The sequence below is a fragment of the Antedon bifida genome, chromosome 11, assembly GCF_963402885.1.
Source record: "Antedon bifida chromosome 11, ecAntBifi1.1, whole genome shotgun sequence".
In the NCBI taxonomy this organism is placed as follows: Eukaryota; Metazoa; Echinodermata; class Crinoidea; order Comatulida; family Antedonidae; genus Antedon; species Antedon bifida.
Window position 1 is genome coordinate 1,610,572 of NC_136236.1, and position 19,437 is coordinate 1,630,008.

The 19,437-nt window shown below is 34.8% G+C and overlaps 3 protein-coding genes across 3 annotated transcripts; 1 reads left to right on the forward strand and 2 right to left on the reverse strand.

Annotated features, from left to right (window-relative positions):
• Window positions 1–518: 518 nt before the first annotated feature.
• On the reverse strand, window positions 519–5,472 carry LOC144855756 (protein Wnt-2b-A-like). Its single transcript, XM_078713675.1, has 5 exons — window positions 5,360–5,472; window positions 3,396–3,625; window positions 1,599–1,879; window positions 1,118–1,382; window positions 519–1,011 (listed from the first exon to the last, which is right to left on the reverse strand). The coding sequence occupies exons 1-5, from the start codon at window positions 5,434–5,436 to the stop codon at window positions 692–694; spliced, it is 1,173 nt and encodes a 390-aa protein (XP_078569801.1). The 5' UTR covers window positions 5,437–5,472; the 3' UTR covers window positions 519–691.
• Window positions 5,473–7,889: 2,417 nt separating this feature from the next.
• On the reverse strand, window positions 7,890–12,829 carry LOC144856271 (ankyrin repeat, SAM and basic leucine zipper domain-containing protein 1-like). The gene is made up of 11 exons (XM_078714218.1): window positions 12,726–12,829; window positions 12,128–12,329; window positions 11,693–11,815; window positions 11,144–11,258; window positions 10,843–10,954; window positions 10,547–10,678; window positions 10,281–10,366; window positions 9,793–9,946; window positions 9,343–9,455; window positions 8,765–8,990; window positions 7,890–8,667 (listed from the first exon to the last, which is right to left on the reverse strand). The coding sequence occupies exons 1-11, from the start codon at window positions 12,816–12,818 to the stop codon at window positions 8,383–8,385; spliced, it is 1,641 nt and encodes a 546-aa protein (XP_078570344.1). The 5' UTR covers window positions 12,819–12,829; the 3' UTR covers window positions 7,890–8,382.
• A 38-nt stretch (window positions 12,830–12,867) lies between these two features.
• LOC144856269 (protein CFAP20DC-like) lies at window positions 12,868–19,377 on the forward strand. Its single transcript, XM_078714215.1, has 18 exons — window positions 12,868–12,937; window positions 13,396–13,462; window positions 13,755–13,844; window positions 13,982–14,075; window positions 14,230–14,302; window positions 14,492–14,606; window positions 14,793–14,949; window positions 15,079–15,173; window positions 15,306–15,393; window positions 15,494–15,609; window positions 15,755–15,812; window positions 15,977–16,102; window positions 16,297–17,099; window positions 17,293–17,760; window positions 17,893–18,093; window positions 18,284–18,366; window positions 18,486–18,589; window positions 18,740–19,377. Exons 2-18 carry the CDS (start codon window positions 13,442–13,444, stop codon window positions 18,844–18,846), a joined length of 2,799 nt encoding a protein of 932 aa, XP_078570341.1. The 5' UTR covers window positions 12,868–12,937; window positions 13,396–13,441; the 3' UTR covers window positions 18,847–19,377.
• Window positions 19,378–19,437: the final 60 nt, after the last annotated feature.

The window sequence follows — 19,437 nt, forward strand, 5'->3', positions numbered from 1 at the left end:
TCAGTCTAACGCTCTCCCAACTGAGCTATTTCGGCACATGAATGATCAAGCAGTTAATAAGTGAATAATCGCTTCCACGGCACAAAAGGTCACCGCGTGTTCATTGAAGCGTGCAATTGCATAATGCATAGGTGTGTTCGATTGGTATGTTGCTGTACGTTAGAGATTAATAGTAGGAAATTGTAATGAAATCACTAATCGAATAAACATATTTATTTTTACAAATTTTGTTTTATTTTCTTATATACACTACAAAAATTGTCATTGGCTTACTAACATTATATTTTTAAGACAGATGTTTAATTAAAAAAACAAAAAGAAAGAACATTTTTTAAACAGGTCGTCCAACACCCGAGTGGCAAATAACATAGGATTTAAATGAATCCCCGACAAAATGTGTATTTTGGTAGGCTTACTTTATTGTAAGACAATGAAAAATATTTTGAAATTCAATTAAATTAGTACAAACGATTGACTAGGCCTGTATAGTTAGAAGACACGAGCTTCAAAAGCGGCGTTCAAAGGATGAGAAGACGTGTACGCGTCACGCGCGCGTCGACTTTGTGGTGTTAACATTTTTTAGCCTTCTCTGCTGGTCGTAAAAAAGTACAAAAGAAGCCGGGGTTAAAACAATACACCACCCTATTTATATTTTATCGTAAATATAGTTTTTTATATTCCTATTTATATATTATAAAGATGCATTGATTGTTCGTAATACGTTGTCTAAATTGTCTTCATCGTCATTTTTATGTTTCTTTTTCTTGTCTTGTGCTCTTCTGTGAATATGTGTGTTGGTTCTTTCTTCGTTTGGTGCTTTGCATGTATGCACGTCCACCGTTTCTGTGCATTCTTTACAGCGCACGTAGCAACACCAGTGAAATTTGCACTCGCATTTTGATGTGCGTGTCACCCGTGCAGTATCGTAACCACGCCCACAACACATGATGTCACATCCGTCAGTGGATTTTGATGTTTTATTGCATGCGCGGCCTGCTGTTCCAAGCGAACCTGAAGAAATTGAAATAATAAAAATCATATTAAGTATCAAGAATCAACAAAAGATGACCGGAAAATAAACAATAATCGGTAACATATTTGCTTTTTCTTACGGTACCTGTTTTCTGACTTTTAACACAATAATCAGGAGAGCTTTCAAAGTATATCAAGTCGGACTTTGACGGCTGCTTATGATTCTTGTTGACAACTATTAGCCCGGCACTATCTTGGTTCATCACCATTTTACTGGCACTGTCATAGCGCCTCTTCAAAATGTCACCAACTCTACGAAATTCAGCCATCGCCAACCAACAGGTTCGTATGTTACAAGCACCACTGACTCCATGGCATTTGCACTGGAGCTTCATTGCACGTGAAACCGCCTGAAGAAGAAGACAAAAAAACTATATTTAAAATAATTGACTATTATCATAATATTAATTATCAATTTTAATTTAATGAAGCCAGCTCCAACTCAACGTAAGTCATCAATCGCCATGAAGAGACACTGATGACATACCGGTACGCGCGCGCATAAGTACCATTTCGTCAGCCTTTGAACGCCGCCACTAAAGTATCTGACGACGTAAAAAACTTACTCTTCGCCCCGCCCTGTTGTTATGAATATTCATAAGTGCCTTAGCGTCACTTTGTTTCTTTTCTCTTGCATCCACAAATTGTTTAGTGAATTCCGATGCATATCCAACATTGTCGCTACATCCTCCCCACTCAAAATCTCCATAATCATCCTGGTCAGTTCCCCGTTTGCTTGGATCGCATGCGCAGTCGAGAAGATCACCTTTACTGCACGATCGCGTTATTGAATGCACAACACCTGCAGATGAGATGGAGTAGACAAAAGCCGCTTCCCTGCTACCGGCTGCAAAATACAATAGGAATGTAAATTTTATAAATATTAACATAAAATTCAATGTGACCTAAAAAACACAAAGTCGACGCGCGCGTACATAATATTTGACCATTAATTGGACGCAGCGCAGCGTCATTTGTCTCGTGTCGTTGTGGCATTAGGCCTATATTTAAGGACTCTATATGATGGATGAGTCACGTGACATGTATGCCTAAATCTAAACAGAAGGGATGCATTGTTTAACATCATTGAAGACAGATCATGCTAATTAAAATGTATCAGTAATCACAATTGGTGCATTTGTAACTCCGTCAACCCAGAAACAAAAACTCAATTTATTCAGACCCTGAACTGCCATCGATCTTGCCAGGTCGTACTGCGGCTTACCTTGGGTTAAATACATATCGTTTATATCCGATGAATTGATTTGTTTTCTTTTATTTAGCCATCAATTGCTTTTTAACTGTTTTTTTGTTTTGCCAACATTTCAGTAATTGTTTCAGCAACATCTGAAATCGTTGGTCCTTGGATTATAAGCGATTTAATCAGTTAAAATATAAACAACTATTGTAACATTTTAAAACCGTACCAAAGAGTATAAACAAGATTCTTCAAACGCTTATACAATATGCCATATTTGCCCTATTTGTGTCGAGTCGATCGCATTCAATGGAAAGCCCATGGGATTGATGCTTTGTAAAAATAATTTTTTTTATTTTTCAGTTCACGACTGCCACCATAGCAGAATATTGTTTTCATAAGAAATTCTTCTTTTAGAACCTAACCTAGTTATCTCAAAGATGGAAGGATACATTCACCACTATACCTACAGTTTGTATAATATACACAGTGTTTATTTTTACTGTAAAATAATATGCTATCGCCGAGCTGGCTTTTATTTTTCCTGGACTGGTGTTAAGGTCCTGTTGGCATGCTGAAACCCAGGCTATACACATTACGAATTTATGTTCTTTAGTCGGTCTTTGACAAAACATTTAGACTGCTGGGTTTTCAAATACTGTAGGCCTATAGCATAAATATATTTTTAAAGTTGAAATTAAATATTCTTTAAATTTATCTAAGTTAGGCTTAAATGTTAAGTGCGGATCTTTTTCGGCGTTCAAACACCACGTGCGTAACTTTTTTACGCGCTACGCTAGTTAAACGCAGCGCGCTCAAGTACGTTGTCAACGGATGATGGATTACTGCTCTTGTTATGGGAGTATACCTATATTAAATTTAACCACAGGCAAAAGTATGGTCTCCCACAAAGCGTGTGTTTGTTTAGATATAATACACCTCGATTGATATTAAAATCATAATTGTATTGCTAGCGGTCGAAAAATGATATTACACTACAACCTAAAATGTATACAGTTATTTTAGACATTGATGGGATTACAGTTTATGATTGAACTTTAAACTGAATTTAGCTACATTCTTTCAACGATTTGTTTTACCATTATTAATTTGCAGATAATAAAATAATTAAAAATGTCGTTTTTCATTTGTTTCTGTTTCTTACTTTTTAACATGACTTTGCCAAAGACCGTGGTATCTCCATCAATTGTCGAACAGTTCCATCGGCTATTTCCAAATTGGTTCTGGCATTCTTCGACACCGACTTTAGCGCCCCCTCCCAGACTGATCATTACGTCTGGGTTAGCTCGACAAAGTTGCCTCTGTTTTCCAACAAGGCCTGGTATATTTTCACATAATATTCGAGAGCCGACGCTACTCAGTTGTGCCACATACCTACAATATAATTAATAATAATAATATATATTTAATAGTTCATAATTTTTAAAAACAATGTTTAAAAAACACATCAGAATTAACAAGCGTAAAATCCCTCCCATATCACCAGTATTTTGATGCGCGCGTACAAGTTGTGATGCCACTGACAGCGATATCAATGCAATATATTATACAGTAAAACAGTTTTAAGAATTAATTGGGGTCAATCTCATAAATGATCTTTTCAAATAAATACATTTTTCTTCAAATGAGTTACTACCATCATTAGAATGATTTGTGGTGCTTTGTTCGTGCTTAGTGGATACTTACAGAAAACAAACAATAAACTGGGTCGCCACACCTTGCTCCTCAGGAGGTAACACCATCCGTCATTGGATGCGGCGGCGCTGCTTTTATTTTAACCAAAATAGTTTTATCTTGATTGTGAGAACAAGTTTAAGGATAATTTGATGTTTTCATCAAGATAAGACAACGAATAAACAGGCCAAAGTAACAATAATAAACGAAGACTAAAGAAAAAGCAACGAGTTGTTACGCAATACTGTTGAAACTTCTCAACTTGTACGGCAATTTCAAAGATACATTTTGTACAATACAACCAATACATTGGTTTTAATATAAAATAATTATAAGAGCCTAAAGCTCTGTCTACACTATCAAACTTTATGTGTGACACAAAATGTGATGTGCTTATATATTGACATGATGATGTCATCACTACCATATTTGGGTATATCACTACCATATTTGGGCACATCACACTTTTTTTTGTCAAACTAGTTTGATATTGTAGACAGATGATAACAAATATCATTGCCTATTTGACCACATGTGATATTTGACTGATATCAACAGAAGCATACGATCCTTCTTGGGTAATTTAAACTTGTCACAATGACGAGTGACAATAGCCATATTAAGTGACATATTGATGTAAGAATGCTATGATCAGACACTTTCTATGTGGTCTATGTTATGAGAATGTCATTCTTCAGTTTCTAATGTTCTGAACTTCTACAATTAAGAGATGATTGAAAGGTATGATACTTGAATACTACTGAAAACAACAAAACAACACGACTTTAAAACGAGACATCGTAACATAATGTGCACATAGGGACGTGTAACCACGTATGGTCATTCTTAGAAATACGTACAGTACTGGCAACACAGTATCAGTGCGCAGAGCGCACGTTCAAGTGCTTGTAAGGTCGGTTTTGTGCACACTTTAAATGCGTGTCTGTTTTCGTGAACTTTCTATCAAATAAACCTATATTAATTTTGTAGTGCACAATATTTATGAAAAGGTTGTTTGTTTTGTTTTGTTTGTTGCGGCATAAACGAGTTTTGGTAAAATATTTGCAAACAATTAAAGTCAATAATAAATTACACGTTTCCATTTTTTAACGTAGAAGACAAGCCCATGAATAAATTTAAGAGTTTAATGAATGATTGTAGATGAATGAATTCGATCGACCACTCCTAACCTGCTCTGTTTACATAGTCTATGTTACTACGTGATGTGTTTATAGATCTTTCACAACTTGTAATTGAAGCAAACTTGAAAATACGAAAAGTACGAAGAACTATAAACCATGCAACCATGTCAAAAAACTCCCAAAACTTTTTACTTTTTGATACCAACAATCTCAGTATTACAGTTTTATGGTCAATGTTTCTATCAATTAAGATTAAGGAGACATTTTTTTTTTAAATATTAGGCCTACTTACCACCACATCGATGCTGTCTCAGACGGAAGCGTAAACACTATCAAAGAAAATGTTAAAAATATCCTTATAAATTCCATTATGATCCTATAGTAAATAATAAAAGTATATATAATTCCTATGATATTTTGCACAGAACACGGGTATGGTTGGACTACTAAATAACTCTGTCCAATGACACCTTACTAAGAAGCAAATAAGACTCATTACGTCACACCACTTGAAGCTGTCATTGGCTGCTGATGTATCTACAAAGGCACCGTTTCTGGGTATTTGGGTCTACCCCTGTTACATCCTAACAACAATACGAGTGCCAATTAGGATCAGGCAAATTGACTTTATTTCTTAACTAAAATAAGAAGTTTTTCGGAATAATTTAAATCAAGGCCCTAAAACTAAAAATATATATTAAAAAAAAGTAAAACTTTGCCATCCGAGAACCATTGGTGGGGGTCATTGTGGTTGATTCATCTAAAAGTTGTTAAAACTTAGGACATTGGCTAAGTCTAAAAAAATCAACGTTCTAAATAAAAACTTGTTTTCAAAATAAGATTGTATTTTTTATCCACTTACCGAGTACGTTAATCATCGCGATAATTTGTATCAACTTTGTTTACAAACTTTGTATTCCTTCACCTTTTTGTCTGCTACGAGTTCATCTCTAGTCATTAATCCGTCAGCATACTCTCTACGTGTTCAAATGGTTACCCTCAATCCGTCAACACCTCCTTTGCGTTCACAGATAGTTCATGTCTAACGCATAAACACTGAAACTCTCGTTTTAACGATAATTTCCTTATTATTTATTGTTAACACGAATGTGACGCGCGCGTACATGTTATTATCATAGTATGTACGCGCACGTATATTATAATGTTTTCGTTACGCTTGGGTGATTCAGAGGCGCTCAATCTATCACCGCGTCCTATTCGTGCGGAATTCATTTCTCTCTAGCCTAAACATCACGTTGAGATGGCATTCTCCTGAAGGTCCAAACTTCATCAATAGATGATGAGGTAACCATAGTTATTAATGACAGCAACATCCATCGATGTTTTCTTTCTCAAACCATTCGTAAACTTTTAAGTACAGTCTCAATAACATCATCCGTCATTTTCACTCATGTATGTATGTATGTAGGTCTCTGACGTACTTCATAAATTTTGCATTGCATCACTCTAGTTTCGATCGACAATGTTTATTTACTATACTTCCCATGGTTTAAATTAACGAAATTATTTATTTTTTACCTTTAATTGTTTGAATTATATTAAATCATTTTTACATTCGACCTTTTATTCATGTTACTGTTTGAAATAAAAAAGAAAGATTTAATGATTTAATTTTAAATGGTTTATCTTTGTGTTTTCTTTCCTGAAACACACGGATATATAACCAATTTTTAACTGATAATTTGCAAAGTTATGAAGAAAAAACATTTAATAATATTGATCAAGAATTTGACCATGACAATGTTCTTACAACATAGCTTCTGCTGCATGCTTAAAATGAGCAATCACTAAGTACCTACTGAGTGATACTTATTTCATTATCCTTAAACAATCAGTCGAGGAAACACACGACAAAGAACAAATAAAAAGCTGAAATTGGATCAGCAAAATCGCCAGCTAAGCCGCCTTGGTATTTTGATCACAATGAATTAATACCGTCAAAGACAGCGCTATAAAGGCAGCTAATGCGCGACAATCATCTCTATTTAATTGGCCTAGCTTTTCATCATTGCTAATCACAATAGATGATATGGTCTTTTGTTACACAATAAAACGCAATTTGTTCACAGTATCTCGCATTTAACTTTAAAAGTTTCACCGACACAAACTCCGATGATAATTAGAGAACAATATGATGTTACTGTTACATGTATTGATTCTAAGAAACGCCCAAACAGTACGAAGAAAGACCGACAGATCAAAGGACATTACCAACAGTTTTAACTCTTTAAAGTGAAACATTTTCTTTGATCTTAGGCCTACATAATTCTTTCACTTAGTCCGTGAATTGCATCTGGTGGACCAAACTCATTTGGGGTTTCTTCTTAACTCTTTCCGGATTATAGGACCGAGCCTGCAGTATTATGGTACCGTTGGAACGAATTATAAATATATTTTAAATTTTGGCTGCAAGACCGAATACTAGGTACTAGTTTTAGATATATGCACACTCAAATTGTATAAAGTTTTTTTATTTATCGGTTCAAAACAAAAAGGGCTGAATTCTTGGGAAAAATAACAAACTTTCGGGAAAAAGTTTCCACTATATATTCAAACCGCAGGACTATTTAATGAATGTTAAGTTAATACTTTAATATTGTCCGATTGTTTTTATTACTTAATATGCAAAAATCCGACGTAAAACGTTTTCATTGGTAGAATATTCGCGTCAATGACCTTCGACTTATGACGTAATGCGACGAAATGAATATATAGCTGCTTATGAAACCGACAATACTAAATAGGTGCATATAAGAATCTTGTGCAAAATAAATTAGAATCTAGTTTAGTATTGCAATGAATAAAACTACAATACACTTTATTGATGGCAAGATATAGTCAATTCACACAATAGTTTATATTATTGTTGCAAAAAAACACACAAAATACTTCCTTATTTGGGTTGATTACATCGTCGATAATATGTGAAAAACATGATAATAAAAATGCAGCTGGCCGTAAAATGTGATGAATGTTTGCCTCCATCCATGTCTGTGATCTTGAAAATTGCTAAACCAGTTTTTCAATAAATAATTGTTATATTTTTTATGCAAACCACTAAAAAGGAACACAAATTAATTTCTTTAATGTAAACAATAATTGTGATACAAAAAAAATCCAACACAGCATGCAATAGTCTAGGCAAGCTCCACGTAAAACAGAGAAAAGAAACGGCCAAGTCCATTCGCTGCATTTATGCAAATATTTACCGAATTAAATTTTTTCTTTATTATACCATAATTGACAACTAAACGTTCAGTAGTAAAGTATTATAGAAAAATATAAATCACTTTATTATGAAAACCTACTAGTGAGCCAGTCAACAGTCAAAGGCTCTGTTTGAGTTGTCCAATAAAAAAACCAACTGACCACCCCTGCTGAAATTAATGGAGGAGGCCGAAGTCCAACAATGGTGGCTGTGATGAGGGCAGTAGATAAGTGACTTGGTTTCATCCATATTGTAGCCATGGTAACTGTGAGGGTGAGTACAGAAGGTACAACTCTCCTCATCCATAGTGTCCGTCTACTTTCTGGCGCCTCAACTAAATCAGCTGGAACCATGTCTGTGTTACAAGTCACCTTTAAGTATTTTTCAAAAGAAAAATAAAGATAAATACAATAATAATTACATTAATCTTGAAATTAATCATAATAAAATGTAATGAAGTAAAAATACCTCGGATACATGTCGATTAAGCTGTTTTAATTCAGTGTGAAGACCTTTGACCTTTACTAATGAATCCGATGTCTCAGTTGATAGTCTCTCTACCAGCTTATTGTCAACATTTTCACTGACGAGGGAGCTGTGATCTTGAAGATTCCGTCTAACGTAATTGATCGTGCTTGATATATAACTTATGTGTTTGTTGATATTCTCTAAAATATCAATTGATTCTCTACAGCTGCAAAACAAAAAATAACATTAACAATTTCATAAAATAAGCTAATTTATAACATGACTAAGGGTCTGTCTACACTATCAAACTTTATGTGACAAAAACTGTGATGTGCCCATCATTATGAACATAATGTCATATCACTAACATATTTGGGCATATCACTAACATATTTGGGCATATAACTACCATATTTGGCCATATCACTACCATATTTGGGCATACCACTACCATATTTGGACACATCACTACCAAATTTGGACACATCACTACCATATTTGGACACACCACTACCATATTTGGGCATATCACTACCATATTCATTGATTCATTTACATGGTTTTTTAAATCATCTCACCTGAGTATCTTACTATTTGGTGTTCTCACGCTACCAGGCTCCCATTTCTTCTTGTGAATTTCATGTAAAGATTTTAATATCTTTTTGCGTACACCAAGTTCTTTAATACCAACCTATTTACAGATGACACAGATTAATGAAATGAATCCAATCAATGTAATTATGGTCTTCGTTTTTTTTTTATTGCATACGCATCTAACAGCGAGTAACTCACCAATTACAGGATGGATAAACTATTTTATAATTATCGTGCTTATAATCTAAGTCTCATTTGAGGCTTAGGAAGTGGAGTTGGCACTAGGTCAGGATTGAACCCGGGACCTTGAGATTGGAAGGCAAGCACGTTAACCACCAACCTACAGCTCCACTTTAATTGTGAAGTGCAACAAAAGGAAAATGAACTCAGATTTAAACTATTATGTTATCTATATTAATTGAATCAAAGTCTACCTTTTCTAAATCTCCTTCTGTCATCTGCAAGACAGTTGTAAAATCTAATTCTTGATTTTGGAACACTGGTATAAGGTGTCCAAGGTTCATACCAAATAAGAACAGTTCTAGATCGCCATAACGCTTGTACTTATCGGCCGCTTTGGATACATCTCTAAAAAAAACAACAAATTAAACATTTAAAAAGGAGTGCTGTACGATACCACTTCTAGAACGATCCATTATTTTTTAATCCCCCATTAATTATCAATAAAGACAACAATTAGAGAGAGGGTCCTTTCTAAAAAGAAAGTTTATTAAACTTATGTCATACTAGAGAAGCTGTTTAATCTTTAACATAGAATTGATCCACATTTAGTGAGTTTGACAACAAATTTTAGCGGGACATTCCTCCAACTTGGGTGTGGCGTTAAACCTACAGTACATCAGTATGTTTTTGCCTCCAACCATAAGGTCATTGGTTCGATCATTATCTACTATTTTCTTACATTTTATCTGCTCCATCAGCTGCATCTATACTGTTGTTCATTTTGTATTTTCCGGGATGTTCATGTTCTTCTATTATCTCTGACAACTAAAGAAAAAGGAATCATAAACATACAACATATCTACAACACAATGTGTTGATGAGGGGAATTTTGTAGTTGGTGAACAAACATGCAGACTGACTGAAATGAAGCCATTTAATTCATTTATTGGTAGCAGTGTGAAAGATGGTTTAAATAAAAATAAATCTAAATTCATGTGTACTAACCTTTTCATGGCCATTGTTGTAGGCTACATCTGCTGGTGTACCTTCTGAACATCTTAGATTTGTTTTGGCTTTATTTTCAAGCAATACCTTGACAACAGCAACAGAGCCACTACCTGCAGCATAGCACAAGGCCTAAACAAGATATTTTATGTATTATTATTAAGAAATCCCATGTTAAGTAAATATCTGGTGAGTCTTTGAGAGTAAGGTACACCATTCTCAACCATATTTAATTTCGTTTTAGAAACACACAGCAAGTAGTTTCAGCCTAAACCTGAGTTTCGTTAACAACTTACCGTCCACCCTCGATCATCTTGTTTATTAATGTTGCATTTACAGAGAATTAAATGAGAAACAACAGACACATAACCAGACTTAGCTGCAAACATAAGACTCGTCATAAAATGTCTGTAAGAAATAAATAAATATAAATGCGATTATAAATACTCATAGTCCTAGTGGTATTTTTTTTTTATTCCTTCTAAAAATAATGTAGTAACCCAGTACCTTCAAGAGCTTGTGATTGGTTGAACATTGTTGACTACTTCAACCAATCATTGTAGCATTTTGAAACATTACTTGATAAATACTGTTTACCTGTCATGGCTGTTGATCCTGGCACCATGCTCAATGAGTTTCTTAACACAATGCAAGATTTGATCTTCTGAGGCTGTACTACAGGAACATGCAGCCATCAGTGGAGTAAACAAATCTGAAAAACACATTCAGTCATGTGAAAAAAATTCAGAGGTCATATTTAGCACCATAAGGCTGTAGTTGTAGTAGCTTCATTGTGAGCTTCAAAAGAGATCAATGCACCAAGTTGGTCATATATATGGGTGCTAGGCTTATTTATTTTATTTTGTTTGTGTATTTGTTGACCATACACCTTTGAATCAGTGGCACTCACAATATACAGTGCGGTCCAAGAAGCAACACAGAACATACTTAACAAAAAAAAAAGACATGAATGAATAAATAAACTAGATTTATAACTAAAAACTATGCAACCACACAATACTACTATAAATCGGTGTGGAATATATATATATTATTAGCAAATGGAAGAAAAGAATGGGGATACAGCAGGTGTGTGTTGCTTAAACATGAAGGTCTGGTTAAGAAATTAGGTGCTTAAGTACTTACCACTAGCAAGATTTGGATCTGCCTTATTTTCTAATAAATATTCAACGATTTCTGCTTTGCCAGAAGATGCAGAATACATGAGAAGAGTCCATCCATCTCGAAGCTTGAAGTCAACAGGTACTCCTTAAAATGTAAAGATTTATATTTTATTCAACCATATTTATGGAAGCATATGCTGACAATCATTGGCTGTGTGTGTACTAGTACACCGGGGTAACGCCTTACTCATCTCAAAAGATGTACCAGCTTCTTTAAAGTGCACACATGAGCCAGGTGTACACTGGACCTACAGAACTATGGAGCGAGTGAGCCTTGAACACTTGTCGATGTTATATGGCTAGGTATTATGGTTCACCGTCTTAACCACACATTCGCTAGGTAATAAAGTTATTAATTTATCATGAATTTTTGAGATGTGCATCATAATGAACAAACCTTGTTGTAAAAAGTGTTTTATTTCCTGTAAGTTTCCCTTTAAAATGACCGTCCTCAGGTCATCTGCAATGAGTAACGCCCCTTGTTTGTCTCGTACAGGCAACCTCTTTTGTTGCTTCTGCGTCGTCGTTCCATCGATTATTTCTTCCTTAGCATCTGGTGAACCAACTGTAAACTTGGACTTTGTCGTAAAAGATGTGTCCTTAATTAAGAAAAAGAAATGCTTATATATAATAATTTCTGGTTTTAAATTTTGTTGCCATAATTTTATATGAAATAAAATATTTTAAAAAGTAAAATAAAAAAGAAACATAAACTTGCTTTTATAAATATCAATTATGGAAAAATTAAGAGTTAATTAAAAGCCTAGGCCTAACTAGTTCATTTTTTAGTAGTACCGGTTTCCTAGGCCTAGGCCAAAACACGTCCTGCTTACCACAGGCGCATCCCACCACACAAACCAACCACAGTAGGCCTAGGCTAGTCTAGGTCGAGCGAGAGGCTAGCTTTTAGGCCTAAAGTCTAGACGGCATTTAGTCTATTCTTTAATGACTTTTGCACATTTAAATTGTCTAGGTTTATTCTACGTTTATCTTACATCAAAAGGGGTTGAACTTGCATAAGCATCATCAAAATTAAAGCCATCATCATCAAAATCAAAATCTTCGTCACCGGCAGGGATTGCATTCATGTACGCAGCCATTTTTGTTTTGAAATAGCGCCCTCAATAGTAATTGCATTTTTTTTGTAAATAATGGCTTCCTTCGATACGTAATACCTACCGAAATCAACCAACTATTATTGATGATTGTAAGCTACCTTCTATTTTATAAGTATTTTTAGGCTTACCACGATGAAATATACATATTAATAATTCATAAAAACATAATAAAGCGTAATATAAAGTTCAAGAAGGGAAGAAATATAATTGATTGCTAGGCCCCCAAGCTAGGCTAGAGATGAGGGTCAGCACTTTTCTATAGAGGCGGATGGGAAGGTCCGTGGACTCTCCTTTATTCGAATAAATAGGTAGGGTACTACTAGATTAATTGAAGACTAGTTATTGCTCATGTTTCTTTTTTGGTAAAAGATTTGAATTGAATGATTAATAATTTATTAATACTCTGTATGCACTAGGGCCTATATGACATATTTTATTAATATTACCAAACATCCACACTCCGTCAGTGTTGTTGGTATCAATCATTATAAATAAAAAGATGTTTTCATAATTTTTTTATTTAAACTTTTTAATAATTTCTTTGCAGATCAAGTTGTCGGTATGTTACAGCTAGGTTTTAACCAAGAACGATAATGTTTAAAAACGAATTCCAGGTACGCCAACATCTGATATCTGGTTCTGATTGAGATAAATATTAATAATAATTTCATAATTTTTACTTTTTTAATGTTGAAACAATAAAATTGTTGATTGTGAAAATTCATCAAATATAAAAACTTTTTCATTGGTTCAACGTAAAGTAAATTACTTAACTTTAATTATTTTCAGTTTGGATTATACTACTAGAAAAACCTGTTCCCCTTTTTTACAAATAAAAATCTATGTTTTATAATATTTTGATAGTTGTTTGATCTTAATATGTTGCACTGTTTGATGTCATTTTAGGGTGGCCCGTACGTTGAAGTGTTCAGTTCACAAGGCAAGGATCCTCTGATGAAATGGAAACTGTCTGGTGGCACGTCCTCATTCTCAAAGGTCGCTCTTCTTTTAACATTTATTTATTTTGATGCAAACATTTGTAATTAAATGAAGGAAGATGATTACTAATTCGAATTTGATAAAAAATGTTACAAAGGTTTTGAAAAGTTAGAGTATGTTTTGTTTACATACAGGTGTATGATAAAGAAATTAAGAGTTACTGTCATGTGGTAGAGGGTGCCACAGCATCAACGAAGATGCTTCTTCCAAAAGATTCCAAACAGTTATGTAAGTAATCTAAAATGATACGGGATTAATAGTAATAAATAAGTTAAGCTTAAATATAAGAAACTTCTTTGTTAAAGTACTTGAACATAAGAAAATTTAAAATGTTACTTTTCTTGTAAGTTTAACTTTACGATTTATTTATTTGTTTTTCAAGTGGTTTTAATCCAGAGGTTCTTTGTAATCCAACTGTACGTGTCTCTGGGACAGGATTTCTCTGTTGAGTTAGGGTGAGTATTATTAAATTTAATTCTTCTGGGAGAAAATTGAATGGAGTTGAGTGAATGATGAGATTAGGGGTATCAGCTCTGTGCTAAAAAGTATAGTTATCGTTTTTCCTCCTTTTAAAATTAATACATACTGTATATTTAAATAATTTTGATATTGAGACGCTTATGCATTTATTTTTTTCTTTATAGAATTTGTGATATGGGTAACAACAAGAGACGTATAGTGTTATCAACATCTCATAAAGAAGTGTCGGTTACGCCGCTACATGCTAAGATACCTCTTGCTATTCTTAAGAAATCTGTGGTATGTAGACTATATTTAACTTTAGTAAAAAGATTAGTGGTTATTGGTTAAACCCATAGACCCTAATTAAATTTAGAAAAGGTAAAATACAGTACAATTGTACTATTTAAAAATCATGAAACCTGTTGTTGTTGGTCTTATTTGAAACTCTCGCATTTGTTCACTAAACATTTGATATTTTTTCAGTGGTTAAATCTGTGTTTTGATATGGTATCATTTGTTGGTGAAGCGTTCAAAGGTCAAACATTCAAATCTCTAGATTCTATCACCATAAGCGCCTCTTGTAAGCTACGCAAGATATTCACTCTAAAGACGCAACCGCTGGATAACACTGATGACGATGGTATGTAGCTATTCTTTGTTTTCTGCATGTCCCAGTGGATGTCAGTTGATATATAACAGGCCAAATTAAACATGGATGTGTATACTTTTGACTAATAAAGATCAATTGATTGATGTTTTTGTTTTATAGATTTGTACCATTGTTGTCCTAATACTAATGACACCGAGGTCGACCACATTCCAACACAATGCCAATTCCACAAAGATGTTCGGTTTCAAACACAGGTACAGTAACAGTAGCTTAGATGTCGTTAAATTATTACAAATTATTTGGAAACAAAAACGACTTTGGATTAGCAGTAGTAGTGGGTGAAATAGCTTCATTATAACTGGATATGTTTTCATTTTTTGTCAAAGGTTATTAATATGAACAAGTTACGACACGCTGACTACAAGACCAGAGGTGAATCAGCCGGAAGCAGGCCCTCATCATCTTCAGAACCAGGTGTGTTTACCGTACAAACTCAGTTTTAAGCCCATTTTTGAAAATATCAGCTATGAGGTATGAGTAGATGTTGTACATGCTATTTGTCCTTTTTTTACAGATTTGAATGCTAGTAGAGGGAAAGATAAAGGGCCAACACACATAGCATTTGGTTCCAGAGTGCGTGTGCCGTCATCACCTTCAACAAAAAAGCCAAATTCAGCTGGCCGATCTGAGGTATAGATTCCATTTGATAATTGTTTGATAAATAAAACTTAATCAAATAAGAACATTTACATAGGTAAACATCTAGACATCCTTATATTTTAATATTTAGTTCTGAATGAATTTTTTAAATGTAAAAACTCATTTAATTTGTTAGGCTTCAAATAGTGCAGGTCATCGAAGCAATCGGACACCACACACGCAGCGTTTTGAAGGTTAGTACATGCTTAAATTAGATCACAGTAACATTGAGCAGTATTTTGGATCTATCGGGGACACAAATTGAAACATAACAGTAGTACAATACCATGAAAGAAACAACAAATAAATTTAAAAAAATCCGTAATCAATAATGATACTTTATACGTCATTTTTACAGAATCTCCACGAGGGCGTGCTTCAAAGGACCAAGTTGATACTCTTGTTGTTCATAGCAGCAAGCACAATCGGCAGAAGTCCGATCCAGGCACCCCATTAAAGGACAGTGAGCTAAATGTTGACAAAGGTATGTTGAGAAAAAATCAGAAATCAGACCACTAAAGTATAAAAGTTATGTTATAAAGCTCTGGCAAAATTATTTGACAAAAACAAATTGATGTGCCCATATATGGGCATGATGATGTCATATCACTACCATATTTGGGCATATCAGTAACATAATACCATAGCAAATGAAGTATTCCTTCTATTGTTCCCTAGATAGTTTATCTGGAAGCAGGACATGGGCAGGTGGAGGGCAGCTCCAGTCAGAAATCATACACAAACCACATCCACCACGAGACCGATCCAAAGAGTCGGGGGCGGGCACATCAAGACGTGTTGTTAAAGTTCGTCCGTCTAACAGTAGCAGTACTGCTTCATCCCGTGGTGGTAGCGGTGATGCAACGTCCCGTGGTGGTAGCGGTGACGCAACGTCTCGTGGTGGTAGCGGTGATACAACGTCTCGTGGAGTTTACGATAAAAATAAATATTCAGATAGTAAAAGACGCATTAGAAATGAATCGGAAAGTTCAGTGGATACTGAAGACGATGTTAGGAAATTACTAAATGGAGCTAGGGAACGTTTAAGTAAGAAAGATTGGAAAGATAATTCTGGAACTTCACAAAACAATTCACGTTATCAGCGGACAGACAGTATGTCGGAATCGGACGATATGCTAGCTCTAAGCGGTGGATCAGTGAGTTTACAAGACCGGAATAAGAAACAGCCAGGGGTTAGAAATAGTCGACGAAGATTGGAAAGCTTTTCGGAGACTGATGAAAAGGAACAACAATCAAGTAATTCTGATAAAAATAAGATGGCAGAAAGAACTAAAGTTGATAGCGTTGTTAAACATGATCAAACTAAAACATCAGAGAAAAGCGTAAATAATAATGAAAATGATTCTTGTAATGGGAACCAGATTAACAGTACGTCTGACAGAAAACTGTATACGTTCAATTCAAAGCCAAGAACTGTACCAGCTAGCAAAGACGGTAAAGAAAAGAAAAAGACTTCAAATGTAAGTTTATTTTACAAGTTGCACAACATGGCCGGCTACACATTTGTGGAAATTAATGTGTAGAATGAAAGTTTGCTAATAATCTGAATTTGGTTACTCCCGAATTATAGGCCTCTAGTCTAGCCTCACCACCTCTTCAATCAAATGTTGTGGCCAATTTAATATGATAATCATGATACATTTTGTATTCTAGGGTCAACAATCAAGTTTGAAGATAAAATTTTCCAATCCGCAATCAAACGATTTCTTCGGTTATCAAAGCGGCGATGAAGGCAACGATTATCGTGTGGTAGTTAATAAAGATAAAGGAACTACGGACAACAAATCACCACGTTCTGCGCATTTAGCGCTCACGGTTGACAATGTAAACAAAAGCCAACAACCTCAATTAAGTGATTCTGGGCCACGCATGAGAGGAAGAACGCCACAACACGGCATAGGTAAAAATGGTTACTCACCAAAGCGGAGTAGAGACTCTAGGCAAAGCAGATCTAGAATGAGCTTAAAGAGATTAAAGGAGATATCCAAGGATGATCCTAGATTATCATCAGAATCGAGTGCTGCTGGGTCTTCCGAGAACAAACAAGGTGCATCTGGGTCATCAGGTCAAAAGGTCACAGGAAGTAGTTCCATGGAAGGTGCAGAGAATAGGCTGTCTGATGTAAGTGGGTGTTTTAAAATGAAATAGGAATATGACGCAAGATTTGGTTTTAAATAAAAAAGGCCAGGGGTAGTATTATATTTCCATATTTGGTAATAGGAACAAAAATGAAATAAACAAACTTTCTTTCAGGATTACGATTGGCGGAACGAGTCATACAGTTCTGCCTCCTCTTTAGAAGCCAGAATGTTACAAAGTCTCCAGCGGCAACAGCTAGAAGAAGCTCTTGAAGAGTCTTCAGAATCTCATATGGATTCCTTCCAAGGCATTGATGCTGATGTCAGTGATTCTAGCGATGACTCTGCCACTACTAACAGCACTTGGCAGCGACCGGTTAGTTTCTTTTTAGCCCAATCAGACACAGCTGTATGGCTAAACAGAATGCAATACTAAATCTGCAAAAAGATATTTAGACTTTCTTACGACAGCTAGGATACAAACTACTGTACCATTAACTTACTAGAAGACTAACAAGTTTTATGAAAGTCGGTTTGAGATAAAACAAGTATTTTATATTTTGCAGGCCCCACCTATGCAGCCGTACGATTACATGGAAGATGCACATAGAGGATTGGATAACCACCCACTGATGCAGTCCAACCCAAGGTACAGTACAAACAAGGGCCGTCTCGATCAAATCAACAATATTATACTCTCTCTACAGCCTACAAAATTATCTTAACTATAATATGTACTTAGTTATTGAATGGTGTATCTACTTTAAGGGAATGGTCTAAGATGTTTAGCCCACCTATTATACCAGTTAGTGAGAGGGGTCGAGAGGAGCTAGCAGCTGTACACCTATCACCTAACAAGGATATACCAACAGGTAAATATTGCCTTAAATATTGTACTATTTGTATTGGCTGACAGTTGTACATTGTTCATGTTAAACATAGCTTCAACTTACTGTACATTGTACATTCTCAATGAAATTGTTTAAGTTTCAGAAAATTTACGACCATTCTATTTATTTCAGGTGAAAAAGGAAAAGATGACAGTGACGATGAGCTGGACTTATTGTATGATCCCTGTTTAAACTGTTACTTTGATCCAAAAACGCACAAGTACTATGAATTAGCATAAAGTGACTTACCTATTCCTTAAATGAAACATTCCAAAAGATTGTATTTATATCTATAAAAAGATAAATTTGTTATTTTATATTGAATATACCAATGCAGAAACATTACTTGCAGTGGCAAAAGTGGGTCTTCATACCGGGACGCAATGTACAAGACAAAAGTAGAATAACTGTTTAAAATTTCGTCAAGCTGTCAGTTAGACTGACAAAGTCTAGCTGACAGCTACTGCAAGTAATAAACACCTTACTGTGTTACAGTCAGTTTTAACATAGCTCATAGAACTAGGGTTGTAGCCAGCCAGGTATTTTTCAATTGTTAATTATTTCAGACCTTCATAAAAAAAAATAGCAATCATGCTTTCGCTCCTCTGTATAAAAACTAGTCTCTATTTTACACCGATATGTAAACTTCTAATCTGTTTTATGCCGTGCACATTGAAGAATTATTTTATAAAAATATTGTACATAATTGAACCAATGCCAAATGGTGCTTCTGTATAAACTGTGCTAAAATAAATATTGTGTTTGTGGAATGGTTTCATGTGTTATTACTTTAGAAACTGTCTAAAACTTAGTAGTTTTTTGCGTTTACT